Below are 24249 nucleotides of genomic sequence, written 5' to 3' on the forward strand. Positions count from 1 at the left end.
CAAACACAGGTTGTCCTTTCAGTGAATGATATAGCGCCATGTCACACAGGCATTAGTGTTTCTTTGTTTACACGGGGGGGGGGGGGGGGGGGGGGGGGGGGGGGGGGGGGGTGCATGCCTGTGCTAGGAGCTTCAATTTCTCCACGTCTCATGAACCCATAAATGTTCCACTGTCGTATGGGAGCCATTTATCAAGGGGGTCAACATTTTCACCCTGTCTTTCCATCCCATCTGGAATGTGAGACCATAGTGGGGTGGAGGGCCAGTCCTGGGGCAAAATGAATGCCCTAGGCCAGCATCTAGCTCCCTCAGCTCCAAAGACAAACTCATGAGAAATGCAAAATCATCAGACTGCTTATGTCTGGTCTCCATCTGTGGCTGGGTCTTTGATTTTTTGCCCTGGGTTGTCTTCAGAAACCACAAACCGTGGCACTAGTAGTGGCAATGGTGTACAGGTGGACCATACTGAACCTTTGGAGGAGCAGGGAGCTCCACAGCATTAGCTAATAAGGCCTTATCTGATATTGCTGGGAGGAAATATACACTTCAAAGTAAATGCAGCAGCACAAGTGCACTGCCAAACGCAGGTACCAGGGCTAGTTTTCTGCAATGGAGTTTTTTAACAACCAAGCAAAGCAGGTAGGGAATGTGTGTGTGTGTGTGTGTGTGTGTGTGTGTGTGTGTGTGTGTGGTGTGTGTGTGAGGGGGGGGGGGCTGTATGAACCTAAAAATCTTTGTGGTCTCGTATGGGATCTGTCTTGTCATTTTGATCTGCTGTATATTCCATTCTTCAAGAAAGACACATCAGTCCCTACTCCAGACAGGGTGAGCCCTAGAGCAATTCAAACACTTTCGTGGATATCCTTACCACATTTGCCACAAGTGGCTTCTCCCTTAAATCCAAGAGTGGTGTGCCCAAAGTGCTGGCATTTAATATGCTCTGGGAATTTCGTGCTATTAAAAGTGAGGATGAATGAGTTAGATCTGATCAGATTGCCTACCACCCTTTTCATGATATTCTGCACATCTACATGTTTTCTACAAGCCACTCAACTTTCAGGTCTTCTTTGGGATGTCCACCAGATCTCTGCACGAGACAAAACCTTTACTGTAGTTTTTAAGGAGGTATGGAGCTCTGTCTCAATGGAATACTCTGCAAGGCTCTTGGCCTTCTGCAGGTTTGTCGCTTGTTGAGAACTTGAGGTTTCAACCAACAGTGTCCCATTCCACAACCACTTAGCATATTTTAATGTACCTGCAATCCCCTCTAAACCATTTGAATGTAAAAAGGTGTGACTTTTTCAAAGTTTCCCTCCTTCCTTTTAACTAAAAAAAACGCACTGAGTAGCAGCATGTATTCTATTACAAAGACAATAGAATTCTGAACCATTCCTGAGTCTGGAGGACTGGCCACACGAGCCCTCTTATTTGATTGGGTGTTGGTACCTACCAGCAGCCCACCCATTCCATTGGGGAGAGAGAATTTTGAAGGAATCCATCTCCGTCGCACAACCACCTAGCGAAATTAAAAGTCCAGCTATACAGAGCCCCACATCCTTGAGTAAGTCTTATACAACTAAGGTGTGGCAGGTTCCCCAGTGATTGGCCACTAATGACTGTTTCACCTAAACAGCCTTGCATCTCATCAGCATGCAGCATACCTCAAGATTGAGAAGTTTTGTATAGAGGTTTTTACCATACTCGCATTCGGGTGGTCAAGCCAAGAACTCAATTCCCTGTAACACACAACTACCCATCACTGCACCGCATAGTGTTCACCAGAGCTTACAGTGACAGAGGACTGGCAGTGCATACCAGTCCCCAGCTCAGGAACCCCGGGGTTGCCATGCCTGAACACAGCAAATGAGTGCTGAGCCCCTGAGGACAACATTATTTTTTAAATCCTTGGAATAATCAAGCTTAGCGACCATAAAGGCACAACAAACATGTCCCACTCTTTCATCGAAATTTAGCAGACTTCTTAATCCACCCTTCTTGATGACGGTACAGTCAGTTTGTCACAGACATTTCTTTTCTCTTTGTTACATCCACTGAAGAGTTAGCTTTATGAGCTTTTTTGCTACAGAAGTGTTAATATTCTCTGATAATCCATGCAAACTATTGACAGCCTGAAAGCTGCCCGCCTCCACCCCCCCCCCCCCTCCCCCCCGCCACCACATGCTAGGATCCTCACCTGGATGCACAATAAAATAGGGCAACACAAAGTTTGTGTAGGTAAAGAATCACTCATCCAAAACAACAGAAGTGTAACACATACTCAGATGCCCCACACTTGTGAAGTTTTAGTTACAGTAGACATGTATCTCCGTTATGTATTGCTCATCTTGACACCAGCAATATTTTTACAGGAGTCATAACCTTTCTTAAGACACCGACACAACCAAGAAAGTAATACCTTCATACATACAATGTTGTCATATCACACAATGCTCGTTCCCCAGCAGGACTAACCATTCTCCAGTTCTGAGCATGTTATTTATTCAAGGGTTATGTACCAATATTAAACTAACTGGTAGAAATGTGGGCCTGATAATGACAACTGCGGCATGATTTATGAAAGTTCCATATATAGTATAAAATGCTGAAAACCAGGGTTGGATAAACCCTCAAAGCTACTGCAACAGCAAAATTTACCTGGTCGTGCTTGCGAAATAACACACTTCCCTGAACCGTCCATTAGTCCAATTTTTGGAAATCTGGCATTTCTCCCACTCACGTAAAGTGCGAAATGATCTGAAATGAAACATCTTGTATAAAATTTTGCACATGTAATAGAAATCTGTAAAATTTTCTGCATAAGTTTACTAAGCAGTTTACTATTCACACGTTGCAACTGTGTGTCATATGATCAATGTTGGTAATGCTTCATAATGTTAAGTTTGAGGCAGCATCCAATGGAAGGATGGTATGGGGTAACAGATGAGTAGCTCTTAACCAGACGACATTTATAGGCACTGACATTTTTGTTACTGATATTTACCATGCTTTTTCTTTTAATAGCCCCAACTCTAGGTAAGATTTATAATTTTATTTCCCATTAACAATCTCCATTGTGTTTGCTCCCCCCTCCCAACCTCTAGCAAAGCTTTACTTACCCACACTTGATGTTGATGGTGACAGTGATAATATTTTTGAGAGCACTCAACACCATGGTTATCAGACCCTTGCTTAATATCAATGTACAAATTTATTGAAACCAAGTCTTTCTTCATAAGTAATCTTTTCGGGACCACAGCACGCCCACCTACCACAGATTTGAAAGACTGCCTGGCTAAAACAACACAGACAACATTTCTTTATCCATATATTAACATGAATAGTAAAAGATCATGCGCACTCATGCCCTTTCCTCAAACTAATAGAACTATAATATAATTACAATGCAAAACATTAAATACAACTAAAATCAGCTGAAAAATTCACTAAGGCTTTTTTTCTTGGTACATGTTACTAGATGATCATTAATTACCTATGGTTGCCTTACACAGTCATCTCTAGTTTCGTTTGTGCCTTGAAAATGATTGTGTTCATCTATTGGAAATTTTATACACATATAATTTAAAGAATACCACTCACCGATGCTCTACTGATGATCACACAAGCAGATTAAATGATGGAGACTGTGGGGATGACCGGAGCTTATATATATGTTGCACTATAAGGAACCCACCACAAGGTTAAAGGCGATTCCCCAGCCTAAGCACAGATGCTGGGAAAACGGCTTATCCTGAAGATTCCTGTTGCCAATCTAATGCCTTCATGTTGAATGAGGCCTATGGGCTTAAGATAGGATGATCTCGCAGAAGAACACAGCCACAACAGAACAACTCCTCTGTAAAATAACGCTATGGAGAATTTATCTGCAACTGAGGCACTTTCAACAGGCTTTGAACCTTTAGAGTTTTTGCCTTGAAATGCTTCCAGTGTGGCAACAAGGTCAGTTTCTCATTGAAGTCCAGGAACTATACTGATTCCTCAAACTATGAATCTTATCCCACAGTTGCAGTTTTGGTTTATTAAAAACACATCATACACAAAACTAAAATTCACTCCTCCCCACACTGCGATAATTTGAAGCCTGTAGATCAGTGAATAGTGGTGGACAGTGATAAATGTCCTCCTAAATACTGCGAAATGGCTATTATGCTCATGTGGTTCTCAGCAACAGTTTGTAAGGCTTGACAACATGAAAGATATTTGCTGCCTCTCTCTGCTACTCTGGACAAGACAGTCTCATCCTCTCCATGTTCCCTACTGCCCTCTTCCTCTGTGCAGTAGCTTCTGATGTGGAAGCACTATAGTTGCAGTTGTTGATCATCATCTCAAGACTAGAAGACAAGCAAAAGACTGAAAAAAAATCACCCAGGAAATAGGGCTCCTGACTGTGGACACAATACTGATAATGACAATCTCCCCTTCGGGACATTATTTCCTGGGTATGTCAGTCTGAGAAAACATTGCCAACTCCAAACTTAAAATAATGTCACGAAAGGAAATACTGCAATATAACTAGAGGATGTGACGTTTGCCTGCCTTATTTCTTCGTTGATAGCCCTGAGTATCGACGTACTGCATTGTTATACTGGTTGAAAAATGGGGAGTGGAAGTTCAACACTGACAACTGTATATGATGTATCCGACTGTTGCACAATCGCGTTTCACAATTATTTACTTTCACCGTTCACAACCCCCCAATATTACACAATTATATGGTCAGTTCACTATTGGTAAATGTTGATAAGCCTCATTAATAGGTTACAGGCAAACATCAGCGTATTGCTACAATAATTTGCTGTTGAACATCTACTAGCAGTAAAAACCTAATTACACAGTTTACAGTTCTTGCAGAATAATAAGGTATGTGTGGCACTATTTCTCAAATAATTGGAACAGACATTGTCATTACTAGATCTAACACACGGCCTATCTGTGTTACACTTATTCCACTGTTAAGTTGATGCATTGTTGTTACTTTATCAGATACATAATTCCTGTCTGAAAATCAACGGTGGGCCGACTGTCTCGGGACCAAACCTCAGCCCTTTATATGTATCCTCACAATAATAGGCACTGAAACTATACATTGCTCAATATTTAAGTTACAGAAATTACAATTAGAACATAATTCATTCAATTAACTGAATACACTGAAAAATCTCTCTTTTTAAACAGTTACTTCTACCACAAATGTTAGGCCGAATTATTTGTTTAAATAATGAAATTAACAGATATAGCTACACAAACAATTCTTTTGACAAACCTGGTAATTATTTTGGAATTAATTAAGTGCTGGCTTTGCTAATATGTTTTCGAAGAGAGCCAAATAAATACTTTACGACAGTAGTTCGCCTTCCAAATTTTTTTAATTAGTACAGAATTCATATTTGTTTATAAGTCAACAATAGAATCTAAGTCACAAAACAGTTACTGATTTCACCCTATAACAAAAGTATTAGTTAGGAATGGTCAAAATAAATTAATAAATTAATTACTTACACAAAACTAAGCACAAAATTAGACTTGGTGCTATATTCCTTAAGAGTAAGGACCAACCTTTCTCTTTTATGGAAATGTCGATCATACTCAAGCATGTTAATGGTAATTACGCAAAAATGAAAATAGGCCTAAAATGAATTTAAGGAGGCAGATGACAAAACAAGAGAGGAAGTAAAGAGATCTCAGGTTGCTTCATCACAAGGGCAATCCCAGAAGTCCCATTTATAAACTTGTCAGATGATATTGTATCTCCCTGTAATCATAGGCCTACCCAGTAACAAAAACTTTTCCTACCTCATGGTGCTTACACAATAAAAGCCTCTCCTATCACTCTCCAATAGCATTAGCTGGTCATGTGTAGAGTGGGATTGAAGGGACCAGACTACAAGGGCCATCGGTCCATGTGTAGAGTGATACCTAAGGTAACCATCCTGAAGGTGACGGAAGTTTTCTGGTCACTAGAGACCATACTAAGTGGCTGTGTTCCCTACACAACTGGCAAGTGCTACACTGAGGAAGCTGATTGGTTCCGTGGTGATCTGTCCCATGCTTCCGGAGTGGGATTATGGTTGCTTCCCTACAAGAATCTAAGTATTATCCTTCAAGGCAGATTCAGTCAAGAAACATGATTAAGTAATTCTGTGACCCAATATTCAAATGTTGCAGCATGCTGCTGTCTTGAAAGCCTCAGATAACACATGCTCTAACTCCTAAGTACAAAAGGGGCTCTTGTACTCTTCAGCATTAGTTGTGCTCAAGTCTAAATGTATCTTCTCCAGTGATTCCATTAGCAATGGGAAATTCGGGTTTTGACTGGCATTAGAAGTAATTTGTTATACGTATTTTGTCATTATCTGCGCAACACCTTTTGGGGTAGTAATCGCACCGCCACAGTGGTCACTGCAGTGAACCTTCCTCTTTGATCCTTCTCATCAAATCTCATGTGTCTGCTGATGGTATCAAACAGTCTAAAAAATGCTATAATTCTTGCTGCTTTTTGCTCACTGATAAATCACATCCTTGCTCCACAACAGCAATGGCCGTCTGCCAGCTTTAACAGATGACTCCAGAAACAGACGCACTATTAGTCCTGTGGATGGCAGTAGTGATATTTCCTGGAGACCGGATTTGCGTTTGTACGTTGCTTAACATCCATTTGATGGCATGTTCTGATGTAACTGGCTGGTGGATTCAAATGGGAAAATGGTTGCTGGAGTACAAGTTCTCTGTCACTTCTCAAAGGACAGTTATCAGTTGTAGAAGAGGAATTTATTGGTCAATACTATGGATGATCCAACTGCAGCATTGATGTTATCATTTTCCCTATATTGTGCAGCCAGACAACATTCAACAGAAAGTACCTCCCCCCATGTATACCACTGGGACAAGTGTGTATGTTGAGCTCCAGTACAAATGTCGTGCATTGAAATATCCCAAGAGAAGAAATTAAGGGCATACAAAAAGCACCCAGTTATTCTTAATAGTGTGTAAGACTGAACAGCCAAAGCTTGAAGATGATTAGTAGGGGTAACAGGTATTTCATGGTGTATATTGCAGACAAATGCTGCCACTCCACTCTTGCTCCTCTAAGCGCAATCACCATCTTAAATTTATTTATTCACCTGCCTTTTCCCCGTAGCTTTACTTGCATCATATGCATTCAACACTATGGGCAAATCTCTCCCAATCCCCACCTGTGTGTCCACCTCTTCTTCCCCCCCCCCCCCCCCCCCCCCCCCGCCTCTAAATGCACCGCATCTCCTTGTTGTCTGCCCGTTTCCTCCTCCACCCTTTCCTGTCCATGTAATCCTCCTCCTTTCTCAATATCCATCTCCTCTCTTACTCTCTCCCCTCTCTGCTCACTCGTGTCCATCCACATATATCCCCCCTCCGCTCCAAGGCACACTAAACAACCTGCACAACATGCATCATGTTGTTGTTGTTGTTGTTGTTGTCTTCAGTCCTGAGACTGGTTTGATGCAGCTCTCCATGCTACTCTATCCTGTGCAAGCTGCTTCATCTACCAGTACCTACTGCAACCTACATTCTTCTGAATCTGCTTAGTGTACTCATCTCTTGGTCTCCCTCTACGATTTTTACCCTCCAGTACTAAATTGGTGATCCCTTGATGCCTCAGAACATGTCCTACCAACCAATCCCTTCTTCTAGTCAAGTTGTGCCACAAACTCCTCTCCTCCCCAATTCTATTCAATACTTCCTCATTAGTTATGTGATCTACCCATCTAATCTTCAGCATTCTTCTGTAGCACCACATTTCAAAAGCTTCTATTCTCTTCTTGTCTAAAATATTTATTTTCCACGTTTCACTTCCATACATGGCTACATTCCATACAAATACTTTCAGAAAGGACTTTCTAACACTTAAATCAATACTCGATGTTAAATTTCTCTTCTTCAGAAACACTTTCCTTGCCATTGCCATACATCCTCTCTTTCGACCATCATCAGTTATTTTGCTCCCCAAATAGCAAAACTCCTTTACTACTTTAAGTGTCTCATTTCTTAATCTAATTCCCTCAGCATCAGTCGACTTAATTCGCCTACATTCCATTATCCTCGTTTTGCTTTTGATGATGTTAATCTTATATCCTCCTTTCAAGACACTGTCCATTCCGTTCAACTGCTCTTCCAAGTCCTTTGCTGTCTCTGACAGAATTGCAATGTCATCGGCAAACCTAAAAGTTTTTATTTGTTCTCCCCCCCCCCGTCTCACTCCCTTCCCAACCACTGCTTCCCTTTCATGCCCCTCGACTCTTATAACTGCCATCTGGTTTCTGTACAAATTGTAAATAGCCTTTCGCTCCCTGTATTATACCCCGGCCACCTTCAGAATTTGAAAGAGAATATTCCAGTCAACATTGTCAAAAGCTTTCTCTAAGTCTACAAATGCTAGAAACGTAGGTTTGCCTTTCCTTAATCTTTCTTCTAAGATCAATCGTAGGGTCAGTATTGCCTTACGTGTTCCAACATTTCTACGGAATCCAAACTGATCTTCCCCGAGGTCGGCTTCTACCAGTTTTTTTCCATTCGTCTGTAAAGAATTCGTGTTAGTATTTTGCAGCTGTGGCTTATTAAACTGATAGTTCGGTAATTTTCACATCTGTCAACACCTGCTTTCTTTGGGATTCGAATTATTATATTCTTCTTGAAGCCCGAGGGAATTTCGCCTGTCTCATACATCTTGCTCACCAGATGGTAGAGTTTTGCCAGGACTGGCTCTGCCAAGGCCGTCAGTAGTTCTAATGGAATGTTGTCTACTCCCTGGGCCTTGTTTCGACTTAGGTCTTTCAGTGCTCTGTCAAACTCTTCACGCAGTATCGTATCTCCCATTTCATCTTCATCTACACCCTCTTCCATTTCCATAATATTGTCCTCAAGAACATCGCCCCTGTATAGACCCTCTATATACTCCTTCCACCTTTCTGCTTTCCCTTCTTTGCTTAGAACTGGGTTTCCATCTGAGCTCTTGATATTCATGCAAGTGGTTCTCTTTTCTCCAAAGGTCTCTTTAATTTTCCTGTAGGCAGTATCCATCTTACCCCTCGCGAGATAAGCCTCTACATCCTTACATTTGTCCTCTAGCCATCTTTGCTTAGCCATTTTGCACTTCCTGTCGATCTCGTTTTTGAGATGTTTGTACTCCTTTTTGCCTTCTTCACTTACTGCATTTTTGTATTTTCTCCTTTCATCAATTAAATTCAGTATCTCTTTTGTTACCCAAGGATTTCTACTAGCCCTCGTCTTTTTACCTACTTGATCCTCTGCTGCCTCCACTATTTCATTCCTCAAAGCTATCCATTCTTCTTCTACCGTATTTCTTTCCCCCGTTCCTGTCAATTGTTCCCTTATGCTCTCCCTGAAACTCTGTACAACCTCTGGTTCTTTCAGTTTATCCAGGTCCCATCTCCTCAAATTCCCACCTTTTTGCAGTTTCTTCAGTTTTAATCTACAGTTCATAACCAATAGATTGTGGTCACAGTCCACATCTGCCCCTGGAAATGTCTTACAATTTAAAACCTGGTTCCTAAATCTCTGTCTTACCATTATATAATCTATCTGAAACCTTTTAGTATCTCCAGGTTTATTCCATGTATACAACCTTCTTTCATGATTCTTTAACCAAGTGTTAGTTAGCTATGATTAAGTTGTGCTCTGTGCAAAATTCTACCAGGCGGCTTCCTCTTTCATTTCTTAGCCCCAATCCATATTCACCTACTACATTTACTTCTCTTCCTTTTCATACTCTTGAATTCCAGTCACCCATGACTATTAAATTTTCGTCTCCCTTCACTACTTGAATAATTTCTTATCTCATCATACATTTCACCAATTTCTTCATCATCTGCAGAGCTAGTTGGCATATAAAATTGTACTACTGTAGTAGGCATGGGCTTCGTGTCTATCTTGGCCACAATAAGGCGTTCACTATGCTGTTTGTAATAGCTTACCTGCACTCCTATTTTTTTTATTCATTATTAAACCTACTTCTGCATTACCCCTGTTTGATTTTGTATTTATAACCCTGTAGTCACCTCACCAAAAGTCTTGTTCCTCCTGCCATCAAACTTCACTAATTTCCACTATATCTAACTTTAACCTATCCATTTCCCTTTTTAAATTTTCTAACCTACCTGCCCGATTAAGGGATCTGACATTCCACGCTCTGATCCGTAGAATGCCAGTTTACTTTCTCTGATAACCACGTCCTCCAGAGTAGTCCCCGCCCGGAGATCCGAATGGGGTACTATTTTACCTCCGGGATATCTTACCTAAGAGGACGCCATCATCATTTAAGCGTACAGTAAAGCTGCATGCCCTTGGGAAAAATTATGGCTGTAGTTTCCCCTTGCTTTCAGCCATTCGCAGTACCAGCACAGCAAGGCCGTTTTTGTTAGTGTTACAAGGCCAGACCAATCAACCATCTAGACTGTTGCCCCTGCAACTACTAAAAAAGCTGCTGCCCCTCTTCAGGAACCACATGTTTGTCTGGCCTCTCAACAGATACCTCTCCATTGTGGTTGCACCTACGGTATGGCTATATGTGTCGTTGAGGCACGCAAGCCTCCCCACCAACGGCATGGTCCATGGTTTATGGGGGGGGGGGGGGGGGGGGATGCATCATGTAGGGCAGCCTAATGTAAGGGGGTAGAACAACACTTTATTGCCTGTATCTTTGCTGCTGTGAAACCTAGGACCTTCTAATCCCCACAGTGCTTATTTGAAAATAGCGAGCATTATGTATACAAAACTTAATTGAATTTAATCCAGTGGCTTAGGAGGAAATGCTGGACACACACACACACACACACACACACACACACACACACACACACACACACACTTTGCCTGAAATAATTAATGAAAACCAAGAAAAACCTAAATCTGGATGGGCAGATAGCACAAACTCTATCCTCTCAAATATGGGATCAGTGTCTTAATAACTGCAATGCCTCATTTATCAAGGGCACCCACTAATGACTCCAGAAGCATGAACTTGCTGTTATGCTGTTGAACTGATACTAGTCTATTCAGAAAATTGTTCCGAAAACAGCCATCAGGCCCATAAACATGCCACTATTTCCCAGCCATGTCTTTCTGTCCTCCCCTCAGCCCACCCGCAAAGGAACAACGGCCTGTGGCAAGTTTTACTTCTTTTACAAATGTTCTTAAACAGTTCACAATCCACTGTAGTGCAAGAGCCATTAATCAAAAGGCCTTTATTTTTAATCCCAAATCTCTTTTCTGGAGACATTTGTTGCACAGTGAATGAAGAATTACTGTTTGTCCATGATAAGTTTGTGAGTTCAAACACTGGCTGTCAGGAACAGCAGGAGATGAGCCTTGCCCCAACATTAGGACTACAGAGGGAAGAGGAGCGAGAGGGAAGGCAATGTCAGCTACTTGCCACAACAATAGCACCATTATCCTTAACAATGTGTACAGTAATACTTCATGTCAAAAGGCGGCCAAACAATGGTAGCACTCTGACATAAACGAATATCTTTCAAGTAGTACTGATTTCTCTGCTTCTGGCAGCACCAGTAAAATCTTCAAGTTAGTGTGGACAAGCAGTAGTGCTGTAGTTGGGCCATGGGGCAAAGCCAAGGCACATTGGAAACCATTTAACAATTAAGAGTGACTGGCATGAGGGTGGTGGTTGTGATGTCTCTCAAGTGAAGAAAAGGTGGTTTGAGATTTAACTTCCCATCAATGACACAGTCATTAGTGGTGGAGCACAATCTCAGATTCGAGGACACTTCCTGTTGCATCCTTTTCAAAGTAACCATCCCAGGATCTGCCTTCAAAGATTTAGGACAGCCACGAAAAACCTAAGTATGGATGGGGATTTGAACTACCATCCTTCCAAATGCAATTCCAGGGTGCTATCTCAATTGGTGCACTTCACTCAGTCAGTTGGCTCAGTTGCAATGCCTTCAAACAACAAAGTACTGCTAAGAGAAACCCAGCGATAAGCAAAATGTAATTGGAAGGAAGATGGAGAAAACCAGTATGAACATTCCAATCCATCCTGATAAGACAAAAATAATGCAGTACCCACTTGCAAGCCTTACAACACTGAGTTGTGGGGAAACCTACTAGAAAATTTAGTTCCACTCTCTGACAAGACGACACTTTTCTTCTCTGGCAATGATGTTTTATTTAAGACTGTCAATAACTTGTGGTTTTATACCAAGAAATTTTATGTACTGTTCTAAATATTTATCACAACACTACACCACACCACTCAGAGCAAATGTGGGATACAACACACACACCTCTCTCCACAATGCTGTGTGGCTTGTGGCATGCTGACAAATAGAAGAATATCACGTAATCCAATTTTTCATGTGATGTTCCTTTATAATGACCAAATGGACTACATAAGCTTCAATCAAGTATGCCGGATTCCCCCCCCCCCCCCCCGATATCTTGCTTGTGGTGCCAGAGTACACTATGTCTACATTATAAGAAAACACCATAAAGTACACTGATAAAAGTGTGTTAGATAACAGACAATTCTCTGATAAGTACTTAGGTGCAAATTACAAACATATATCATATAGTAATGAACTAATAAAAAGTGCAAGTTTGGGAGCAGGCGACGGGTGTGTGTGTGTGTGTGTGTGTGTGTGTGTGTGTGTGTGTGTGTGTGCGCGCGCGCGCAAGAATGCACATGTGACATACTTCTGAAAATAAAAAAATCTCATACATGGAGAGCATGTCTTACAAGACTCTGACTTTTTGTCCCACAAGGCAGAATCCCCCAATGGAATTGGTGGGGAAGGCTGCAAAAAATAAAAATTGCTGAACAAACAGGGAAACCAGCAGTTCCAGCCAAGGTTTGCAGAACTGTCATTTTGTTGCAAGGCAACCCTTATAATTGTCTTCATCAGAAGCCATTCCACACAAATAACCAAGTAGGCAAAAAGCAACATGGCCACCTAGGCGAAATGCAACAATCAACAGTAATCAAACAATGAACCTACAACCTTTGTCCTGTCCTAATCATAAAGGGATAAAATAAAACGAACTGACATTAAGATGGTGGCATCACAGTATTCCACAAAAGACAAGTACTAGTCCAGCCGCTGGTCTGTAAAGTGCATGATCAAGACGGAAAACCAGCTACTTGCTGCCATCAATCAAGACTGACATTACAACCACGGATGGCAAATTGAATGCTGTGATGTACCAAAAATAGCCCCTAACAACATTTTAATTTCATTAAAAGTAACATCTGCCCTGCTATGTGGGGGTAAAACTGTTGTGTTTCACGCATAAGCAATAATACCTGCTTGCTGATTTCGGAAAGAGATTTCTGAAAACTTATCCATTTACAGAGTCAATGATTGCATTTCACTATTTAAAGAGATTGTACGAAAAACACACACACACACACACACACACACACACACACACACACGCGCGCATAAGCAATAATACCTGCTTGCTGATTTCGGAAAGAGATTTCTGAAAACTTATCCATTTACAGAGTCAATGATTGCATTTCACTATTTAAAGAGATTGTACGAAAAAAAGGCCAACAGCAGAGAAGACCATTCTGAATCGTGAATCTTAATATTTATAAATTACGTTATCAGCTTGTGGGGCATTAAAGATATCATAGCTGATGAAAGATAGTAAACCCACACGCTCGGCAGACCTTGAAATACGAGAAAATGAAAATCAGCTGAGTAGCAGCAACATTAGCTCGTGCTCTTGCACAATTTTTCTCTCACCCTCTGCTAATTTTCTATGATAATGGAATGTACAGGTCTTGGCTATAGAGCACACCAAGTGAAAACTAGTACTGAAAATTTTCTACATGGATAACACTGTATCCGTACTTCTTACCTTTTACATATTTCATCATTTAGTTGATTGGTTGCGATTAACTTCCTACTTAATGTTTCCCATATACCAGTAACAATGTCATTGAATCGTTTACAGCACTGACTTAATCGGCCTAATGTTGCTCTGTCACAATACTGAAACAATATGTACAACACATCAGATGGAAGGTTATCCAGTCGCAGACGACTTTCGTCTTCGCTTTCTTGAAGCACGCTCTGCCCATTCATGCCTTCTGGGACTTCCGTAAGAGAGAGCAATATATGCACTAAAGAAATAATATTCCTGGACCCGTGCTGACATTTTATTTTCGATTACATTCCTTTCATTCTACATTTGAAAATAACACCGCTGCTATCCATTTACACCAAACATCGTCAGCGGCAAAGAAACGTATTTAGTTTCTGCGCAGTCAGTTGCTCCCAGAAAAAAAATTCATTTTGTATATGTTGGGTTATTACTGTAAAATCAGAAGTAGTAATTCTTCGTTGACCTTGAAAGCACAAAAATAAAGCAGTCTGCATTAAGCTTCGTAGCTTTCTTTCGACATCACTGCATTTTGGTAAGGAACGCCAAACTCCATTGCGAAGTCCTATCCGATGAAAGTTCACCACTCATAATTTCCGATAGGCTAGTTTTTTCTGACGTATCAACACGTTTAGGATAGTGTTTAATATACACATTCTCCATCCGTTTTAAATTAGAACCAGGGGAATTACATTTTGCGCAGCAAACTGCAAAGATCTTAATCTTTTTCAGATAAGAGTTTAAAAATTATTTTTTTATGTTTAGAGTATAACCTTCGGCGTATTACATAAAGCTGTCTGTTTTACGTCTGGTCAGTAATGCCCTTATTTGTTATTTCATGTTGTATAAGGTACAGCCATCTTGTCACCTTCTGTACCGCGATGTAGTAATTAGAGTGAACAGCCAGATTCACACTAGACACAAAGGACCGACACGACACGTCACGTCACGTCACCAACACCGTCAAGTCGGGATTTTACCAGTGGTTCTCAAACTAAGAGGCACGACGCCTCCCCGGTAGTGGGTGGGGGAGGGCACGAGTGGCACACAGAAGGGTGAGGTATATTAAAAAAAAAAGAAAACACATAGTAACAAACAATTAGGTTTATTCTTTTCTTCGAACAACCAAGATGCAGTTGATTGGTATTCAATTTCGCCTGGTGTCGGTGGTATGCCAGATGCGGTCGAAGACAATGAAACTGCGGTCGTGTCTTTGGCATTGTTTCAAATGATCGGGAGAGCTGGGCGACATCCGCCGTCGGCGCCATCCCCCGGCAATAAGACTGACAAAAACTATTTGTTGAAAACGCGATTTTACAAGGTTGCGATACCGAAAACTCAAAAGAAAGCGTGTACTGCAAATATATTAGCTATAGCTTGCAAGCAATAGAAAACAACCAAAGATTAAATGGGCCCAAGATTGGTTGAAAGAAGGAGTCGCTGGTGACACGTTAATTTAACTGAAAGCAGAATCACAGACACACAAGATTATGTATATCATTTCCAATGAGTTTTGTATTGTACGACACATTATTAGTGTTGATACGAGATAAAATAGAGAAGCAAAATACGTTACTGAGGACGGCAGTCTCATTCAACAAGAGATTAGCAGTAACTCAGATATGTCTGGCGACAGACAGGTCATTCTAAAGGTGAATTCATACTGGCCATCGTGTCATGTCACACCCTATCCTGTCAAAATATTGTGCAATGCATTTCATATGGCAGCATCTACAATGACCCCGCCTATCACAGCACCATCAAGGTTTCTCAGGAACAAAGTTTTGATGGTTGACGCCATCCATCCGTTGTTGAACACATTATTTCCTCCCAGTACATGGCCATGCACAGATTTCCATATTTCGTTTCTTGGTGGTTTTCGTGGTTGATATGAGTCATTTGTTGTTCGCTACTTTGTTCTGAATAGTTTCGTTTCACTATTTATTTTCTTAAAATTTGTAGTAAATGACGAAAGAATAATTGAAGCAGTGAGATAGCAGCCTGAATTGTATGGCAAGAGTGTACTAAATTACTTGCTCTCTACTACATTTTGAAAGTGGATTTTTGTACATACCAGTAACTTATTTCATATTTTGAAATGAAATGGACTGCAGTTTGGCTGGGACTTGCGAAGTAAAAAAAGAACTGTGGGTATCATCAGTTAGAAAGTGAAATTTCTTTTAATATTGTCAGGCATTTGTTGTGCTTGATAAAGAAATGGATTGAAACCTTCAGGCACTGCAAGTTGTTTGTTTGAATATGTGTTTGTGGCAAGCCGATTTAATGTTAGGCAGCGTTCTGGATTGTGTGCGAAATCGTTTTGCAATCATCAGTGATCAATATTTACGTGGTTTCACTAGTTAACTAAAGTACAAATGAGGCAACTGAACAAATAAAAGCCACATACAAGGTGTGAAGAAACTGTATAAATCTTGATGGGAAAGGTATTGAGAAAGATATGACTATTGCACAAAAATTTGAAATGGGCTGGCAAGTAGCAAATAAACTTATTAACCTTAAACCAATTTTTCAAGGGGTGTGATGGCAGCTTATAACAATGCGTTACTTTTAGTAATTCTGGGTGTTATTGGACGTAAGAAATGCTAAATATGATGCTTCGACTTCCTAAAATATATAATGCAGATTCCTTTTCCTCGATCTTCTTATGTAGTGTGTGAAATTCCATTATGTAATGACATTTTTCGACCCACCACTCTCTTGTTGTGTTGTTTTGCACTTCTGTCTTCCTGATTTAATATTCAAACTATCCCTGCAAGCTGCAAACCATGTAATTTATTGATTATTCCTTGCTGCTTGGTGTTATCTTGAAGCTGTGAGAAAGGAGGACAGACACTCCAAGGCGCGGAAGCACAGACGATGCTGAGGGCAGACGAAACTAGGAGAGATATTATTACATGAAGTAAACCATAAGCGGAGACCCTTGCGAAAATGCAGACGCCCCCAGACGCGGTCCCAGGGCGTTAGTTACTCTTCAAGGAATTAACATATAACTTCATATGTCGTCTAGATGCTGTGGTAGGTTGCCACCGTAGAACTTTGTAACCAACAGGTATGTAGTAGCGTATAAAGCCAGCTTGATCCAGCCCTGAGAACAGAAACGTCAGTAGGCTCACAAAGGTTAGAATGAGACTGAAAACGCCAAAGAACTGTTGACCTAGCAGTCCCTACTCCGGGGAGCCCGAGGGTCGGGGCTAACGGACGTATAACAATAATGTTGCAAGCCTTATTTGGCAGAGCAGTTACGTTTAGCTTTCACCTGAACGATGTTGATACCAAATACGAACTCAGTGCAAGTGCATTAACATCCCCGCCTTAGGAGCAGTAGAACGGACCTAACTAAACCGTGATTGGCAGGCGCCTGCAAGAGACTTGCGAAACTGGCTGGGTGGATTTACGTGGGAAAAACAGTAGCCCCACGCGACTCTTTAAAACCCCTAGATTCCGCATTTTGGCGGAGTTCTCAGTCAGACGGTCTGGGCGCCGAATCCGCATCCGTCGACTCCAGCCTCGGTCCAGCTCCACGTAAGTCTGCTCTCTCACTTGGAGTGCCTCAGCGAACAGTGTCACATTCAGTATGTTAGTATGTTCTGTTTTGCAACTAAGTTGTTGCCTTAAGAAGCTGCTAGTGTTTGCTACTGTGGTTAGCATCCACTCCTGGGACTCCTGCACTGGTTTCTGTTGTAACAGTGTTATTCATGTTTTTTCCAACCCTATAACTAGTCTCCAGTGTATTAGTTAGTCCCGTCTGAAATAAACAACTATTTAAAACCCTGTTTGTTCAAGAGTCTCCACAACCAGTTCCCTACCAAGTCTCACCACATGCATTTCTAGTAAATGCCCGTACCAGTCTTGGCTCAAATAGACGAAAACAATCAAATGCCTTCACTGCGAATTGTCCTTCTGCCTTCTGGTCCATACTGCTCGGGAGTGCAGACTGACAAGTAATCACTTTTCTCCCTCTTCCACCTATGTCAGGACACGACATAGGTACAATATTTTGGTGCCAGGTGTGGGGTTCTTTTCGATGGAACTAATTTTTGAGGTAGGCATATACTTAGTTCCTGTTCAGCACAAGGTCTTGACTGGACAGATGGCTTTGAGGCTCTGTTAGACGCAGCATTGGCACTGTAGTGAAAGTAGACAGAGCGAGAAGAACAGAAGAAGAGGCTGGACTTCGTAGCCGCCGCCAGAAGACGGGGCCAGGGCAGCCTGTCTTCATGACTACCGACACAGCGGACGTCGGGGGAGCGGCGGAGCGCCAACGAGACGGGGCCTCGTTGCGATCCTGGGAGGACCGCCATGTCAACACACCCACGACACCTCGCCAGGGCAGCGCGGAGACACGTCCTTTAGGCGTCAGCAGGCGCCTCCAGCAGCGGCAACGGCTTCAGCGGCTGCGGGCTACGCGACACCACGCCCGGCCCGAGACAGTGCTGTGCTAGACAAGCGATAGCAACTCGGCTCCAAGGACAGCACGTGAGCACGCATCTGCACATACCAGAACAGTACAGTGCCAGCTCGCCTCTACTCAGCACGTCGCATCAGAAACGCAGTAAGTCATGACGACCCCTAACTCTGCCATTACTGAAAGCAGACTGGCTACGGCTAGTATTTCAATATGCGACGTGTTTAAGTTGATCCCTCAGGCCTTTGATGGCGCTAAGTCAACATTAAATGAATTTATAAATAATGTAGACTTAGCCTTTGGACTAGTACGTAAAGCAGAACATCTTATCCTTTTAAAATTTTTCAAAACAGGAATCCAGGGTCCCACACGAAGCAAATTGCTCATACGTGAACTATCTTCCACATGGGTGGAAGTAAGAACCATTTTGTTAGAAAATTACGCATCCAAGCGCACGTTAGATTTTTATGCCTGTAGCATGTTTTCGAGTAGACAATCAAAGGGATAATCAATTGCAAAAAATGGTGCAAATGGCTGTGAGCACTATGGGGCTTAACTTCTGAGGTCATCAGTCCCCTAGAACTTAGAACTACTTAACCCTAACCAACTTAAGGACATAACACACATCCATCCCCGAGGCAGCGACTGTAGCGGTCGCGTGTTTCCAGACTGTAGCGCCTAGAACTGCTCGGCCACATCGGCCGGCAATCTATTGCAGATTGGGCTAGTAAAGTAGGTTCACTTCAACATCAGTTTCGTGAAGCTGTGCACAGTGCCATGCCACCGTCAGAACTGGCGGGATCTGTGGCGTTAGTAGGAAAATTAAGCAGAACAGTATTCATTCAGGGGATCTATGATGAGTGTATACAGACAATTGTGCGTGCAAGGGGCGAAAACATTACTCTGACTGAAGCGGTCGACGTCACTTTGACGGAAGAGTCAATAATTATGTCCACCAAGAAAAAAGGATTTAATGACAGAAGTCAGCAGGGCAAAATGGGGAAAGCTACTCTCAAGTGTTTTACCTGTGGTCGTGTAGGGCATACCTCAAAGGATTGCAGGAGCAATATCAGGTGCAAGACTTGTGGGAAATGAGGTCATTTAACGCGAGACTGCCGACTTGAGAAACGAATTCGCAAAGTCGAACCGGCGCACGCGTGTTTAGAACCAGAGACGTCAAAAACAATTAGATGTGAAAGTTGCAGTTTATTGGGACATCGAGGTCCCTGCAAGAAAGCGAAATCAGTTGTGTGTTTTGCGTGTTATAGGCGAGGACACATGGCTAGAGAATGTACTGAGAACTCAGGGTCACCTGTGAAAAGTAAATGTACTGAGAACTCAGGGTCACCTGTGAAAAGTAAGAAGCAGGAAAACGACCGGAAAGCATAAGATTACAGTCGCCTTATGCTAAACTAGGGGAGGTATTTAAAGTTGACTATGAGAGTAACAATGAGTTTGTACAATTGAGGTGCCCCCAGAGTACAGAAAGTCCGTTAAAATTGCTTCTAGATAATGGAGCTCAGATTAGTTTATTTAATATGAAGTATGTGTAACACCAGGTCAGGTATAGACCCGAGGAAAGTACAAAGATTAAAGGTATTACGAACCCAGCCATGCTCACGTATGGGACGGCACTCATAGATCTTGAAATACACTCCTGGAAATGGAAAAAAGAACACATTGACACCGGTGTGTCAGACCCACCATACTTGCTCCGGACACTGCGAGAGGGCTGTACAAGCAATGATCACACGCACGGCACAGCGGACACACCAGGAACCGCGGTGTTGGCCGTCGAATGGCGCTAGCTGCGCAGCATTTGTGCACCGCCGCCGTCAGTGTCAGCCAGTTTGCCATGGCATACGGAGCTCCATCGCAGTCTTTAACACTGGTAGCATGCCGCGACAGCGTGGACGTGAACCGTATGTGCAGTTGACGGACTTTGAGCGAGGGCGTATAGTGGGCATGCGGGAGGCCGGGTGGACGTACCGCCGAATTGCTCAACACGTGGGGCGTGAGGTCTCCACAGTACATCGATGTTGTCGCCAGTGGTCGGCGGAAGGTGCACGTGCCCGTCGACCTGGGACCGGATGGATGCACGCCAAGACCGTAGGATCCTACGCAGTGCCGTAGGGGACCGCACCGCCACTTCCCAGCAAATTAGGGACACTGTTGCTCCTGGGGTATCGGCGAGGACCATTCGCAACCGTCTCCATGAAGCTGGGTTACGGTCCCGCACACCGTTAGGCCGTCTTCCGCTCACGCCCCAACATCGTGCAGCCCGCCTCCAGTGGTGTCGCGACAGGCGTGAATGGAGGGACGAATGGAGACGTGTCGTCTTCAGCGATGAGAGTCGCTTCTGCCTTGGTGCCAATGATGGTCGTATGCGTGTTTGGCGCCGTGCAGGTGAGCGCCACAATCAGGACTGCATACGACCGAGGCACACAGGGCCAACACCCGGCATCATGGTGTGGGGAGCGATCTCCTACACTGGCCGTACACCACTGGTGATCGTCGAGGGGACACTGAATAGTGCACGGTACATCCAAACCGTCATCGAACCCATCGTTCTACCATTCCTAGACCGGCAAGGGAACTTGCTGTTCCAACAGGACAATGCACGTCCGCATGTATCCCGTGCCACCCAACGTGCTCTAGAAGGTGTAAGTCAACTACCCTGGCCAGCAAGATCTCCGGATCTGTCCCCCATTGAGCATGTTTGGGACTGGATGAAGCGTCGTCTCACGCGGTCTGCACGTCCAGCACGAACGCTGGTGCAACTGAGGCGCCAGGTGGAAATGGCATGGCAAGCCGTTCCACAGGACTACATCCAGCATCTCTACGATCGTCTCCATGGGAGAATAGCAGCCTGCATTGCTGCGAAAGGTGGATATACACTGTACTAGTGCCGACATTGTGGATGCTCTGTTGCCTGTGTCTATATGCCTGTGGTTCTGTCAGTGTGATCATGTGATGTATCTGACCCCAGGAATGTGTCAATAAAGTTTCCGCTTCCTGGGACAATGAATTCACGGTGTTCTTATTTCAATTTCCAGGAGTGTAGATCGCGAGTTAAGACTGAAACATAGGTTTCGTCTGGTAGAAGGCGAATTGGATATTCCCTATGCTGGTTTAATTGGAAGAGACTTCTTTACGAAGTATGGCGTAGTGATTGACTATGCAAAAAGAATATTGTGGATTAAGGACAGATCCGTTAAACTGTGTATGGGGGTGGAGACACCAAGTCCACATACACAAGAGCCGGGGATTAAGGGGCTGCCAATGGAGTTTGAAACTGCAGAGAGAGGATGCAGTACACAGGATACCGGTATACAGACGTGTCGCCGACAAGAAAAAGTCTCTACCGAGCCTAGGACAGGCCAGGTGGCAAAAATAGAGTTAGGTCCTCGCGAGGAGTGGATTTTGAGGATAGATGTTGCAGATACTAGCCTAGAGGAAAGCATTGTGGAAAAGCAAGAATTGCAGGAAGAAGTGTACCTCCCAGAAGCGTTGGTGAGAATAAGAAAAGGCTCTTGTTTAATTAGTGTGTTAAATACACGAGAGGAGGTGGTTTCTCTTGAGATGTCTCGGATTAAAGTGGAGGGAGTTCCACAGTTCAGCGCTAGTCCGCAGCGGACCATGCATGACATAGAAGTCTCGAGCAAGAAAAAGTCAGGAATCAGTCTACTGAAGGAGAATTTACGATTTGATCATTTAAATGATGTAGAAAAACAGTCCATAATAGAGGTGTGTTCTGCGTATAATGATATTTTCCATCTACCCAGGGACAAGTTGACATATACAGAGATGCTTCGACATGGGATACAATTGATTCCTGAGGCACAGGGGCGAACTATTTGTTCCCGCCCATACCGAATCCCGAAAGCGCAGAAAGAAGCGTTGCAACAAGAGATAAATCAAATGTTAGAGGACGATATAATCGTTCCTTCCACCAGTCCTTTCAACTTTCCTTTAATTATGATTCCAAAAAAATGGATGCATCAGGTAAAAAGAAATGGCGAGTAGTCGCGGACTTCAGGAAGCCGAATGACATTACTGTCAACACAATCTTCCCACTTCCGCATATTTTTCAACTCTTGATTTGGCAAAAGGATATTATCAGGTGTTATTGGAAGAAAAAGACAGAGAACTTACAGCTTTTAGTACACCATATGCTCATTAGGTGTTTAAAAGGATGCCCATGGGACTTCATTCAGCACCTTCCACCTTCCAAAAATTGGTGAATGCCGTATTAACGGTATATCAGGGTGACAAGATGTTTATTTATTTAGATGACATAGCAGTTTTTGGTCCATCTCTGGAATAGCACAATTCCCGATCGGGTGAAGCCTTCGAGAGACTAAGACAACATAATTTGAAGTTGAAGATTGATAAATGCGAATTCTTAAGGAAGGAAGTCACATATTTGGGTCATGTTTTGACTGCAGATGGGTTAAAACCGGATCCAAACAAGTTGAAAGCAGTGGTGGAGTTTCCACAGCCACAAACAACAAAACAATTGAAGTCTTTTATTGGATTAATAGGGTATTATCGGCATTCCTTGAGTGACTTCAGCAAAGTGGCAAAACCACTCCATGAATTATTAAAAAATTGTGTTAAGTATGAATGGGCTGCTGAGCAAGAAAATGCGTTGCGAATGCTAAAAGAGAACCTACTTAACGCCCCAACCCCCGGTATTACAGTATCCAGATTTTTCAAAAAATTTTATCATTACAACTGACGCGAGTTCATTTCCAATAGCGTCTGTTCTATCACAAGAAGAAATAGGCAAAGACCTCCCCGTGGCCTTTACATCCAGAACCCTAAACAATGCAGAGCGAAATTATTGAATGGAAATTATTGGCCTTGGTTTGGGCCGTCAAACTTTTCAGACAGTACGTGTTTGGTCACAAGTTCATCATCTGTACTGATCACAAGCCATTACAGTGGATCGGAAATATTAGCGATCTGTCCTCACGTTTAATGAAGATGAGACTGAAATTACAAGAATACGATTACGAAACTGTGTATAAAAAGGGGAAAAATAATCAGGTTGCTGACGCACTCTCGAGAATGAGAAGAGTTAAGGGCGTCTGATAACCAGCCGGACTGCGACAGTAGCCTAGGTCAGGACAAGGCCGAAGAGGCAACCATAGAGCTGTTCCCGGACTCACAAGGAGACTGTGCACCAGCGGAGCCAATTACGGCGGAATGTATAAACAAAAGTGAGGAAACACCGGTAGGTCAGGTAGACGAACAACAGGAAATAACAGATGCAGAAAAGGCGAAAATTTTGCGAGAATTCCATGACGCACCCAATTCTGGTCATCAAGAGGTCGTGAGAACCTACTATCGTATACGAAAATACCGAACGTGGCCCGGTATGAAGAAGGACATTGAAGACTATATTAGAAAATGCCCCAGTTGCCAGAAAAACAAAATAACACAGAATAAGCCAAAAATGCCTTTGGTTATAACACCAACGCCGCAAGGCGTATTTGAGCGGTGTGATATTGACATTGGCGGTCCATTAACGGTAGCCGAGAAAAACAACAGGTATATACTGACATTTCAAGACGCGCTAACAAAGTTCATTGTGGCCGAACCCATAGAAAAACAGGGCGCAGAGTCTGTGGCTCGCGTCCTCGTGGAAAAAATAATTTTTGAAGTTTGGAATGCCTTCGGTAATACTCACAAGGGAACCTCCCCATCACACCCCCCTCAGATTTAGTTATAAGTTGGCACAGTGGATAGGCCTTGAAAAACTGAACACAGATCACTCGAGAAAACAGGAAGAAGCTGTGTGGAACTATGAAAAAAATAAGCAAAATATACAAACTGAGTAGTCCATGCGCAACATCAAGGAGTGCATGAGCTCAAGAGCGCCGTGGTCCCGTGGTTAGCGT

At 42.9% G+C, this 24249-nt stretch overlaps 1 protein-coding gene across 1 annotated transcript in view; it reads right to left on the reverse strand.

The window, feature by feature from the left end:
* Positions 1–14284, reverse strand: part of LOC124613417 (F-box/WD repeat-containing protein 4-like) — a 133217-nt gene extending 118933 nt beyond the window's left edge. The window contains exons 1-2 of the mRNA XM_047142119.1: positions 13894–14284; positions 2656–2754 (exon numbers count right to left, since the gene is read on the reverse strand). Of these exons, the coding sequence (XP_046998075.1) occupies positions 2656–2754; positions 13894–14120 (326 nt within the window). The 5' untranslated portion in view covers positions 14121–14284. The remainder of the gene's footprint in view (positions 1–2655; positions 2755–13893) is intronic.
* Between the last annotated feature and the right edge of the window lie 9965 nt (positions 14285–24249).

The sequence above is a fragment of the Schistocerca americana genome, chromosome 4, assembly GCF_021461395.2.
Source record: "Schistocerca americana isolate TAMUIC-IGC-003095 chromosome 4, iqSchAmer2.1, whole genome shotgun sequence".
NCBI lineage: Eukaryota > Metazoa > Arthropoda > Insecta > Orthoptera > Acrididae > Schistocerca > Schistocerca americana.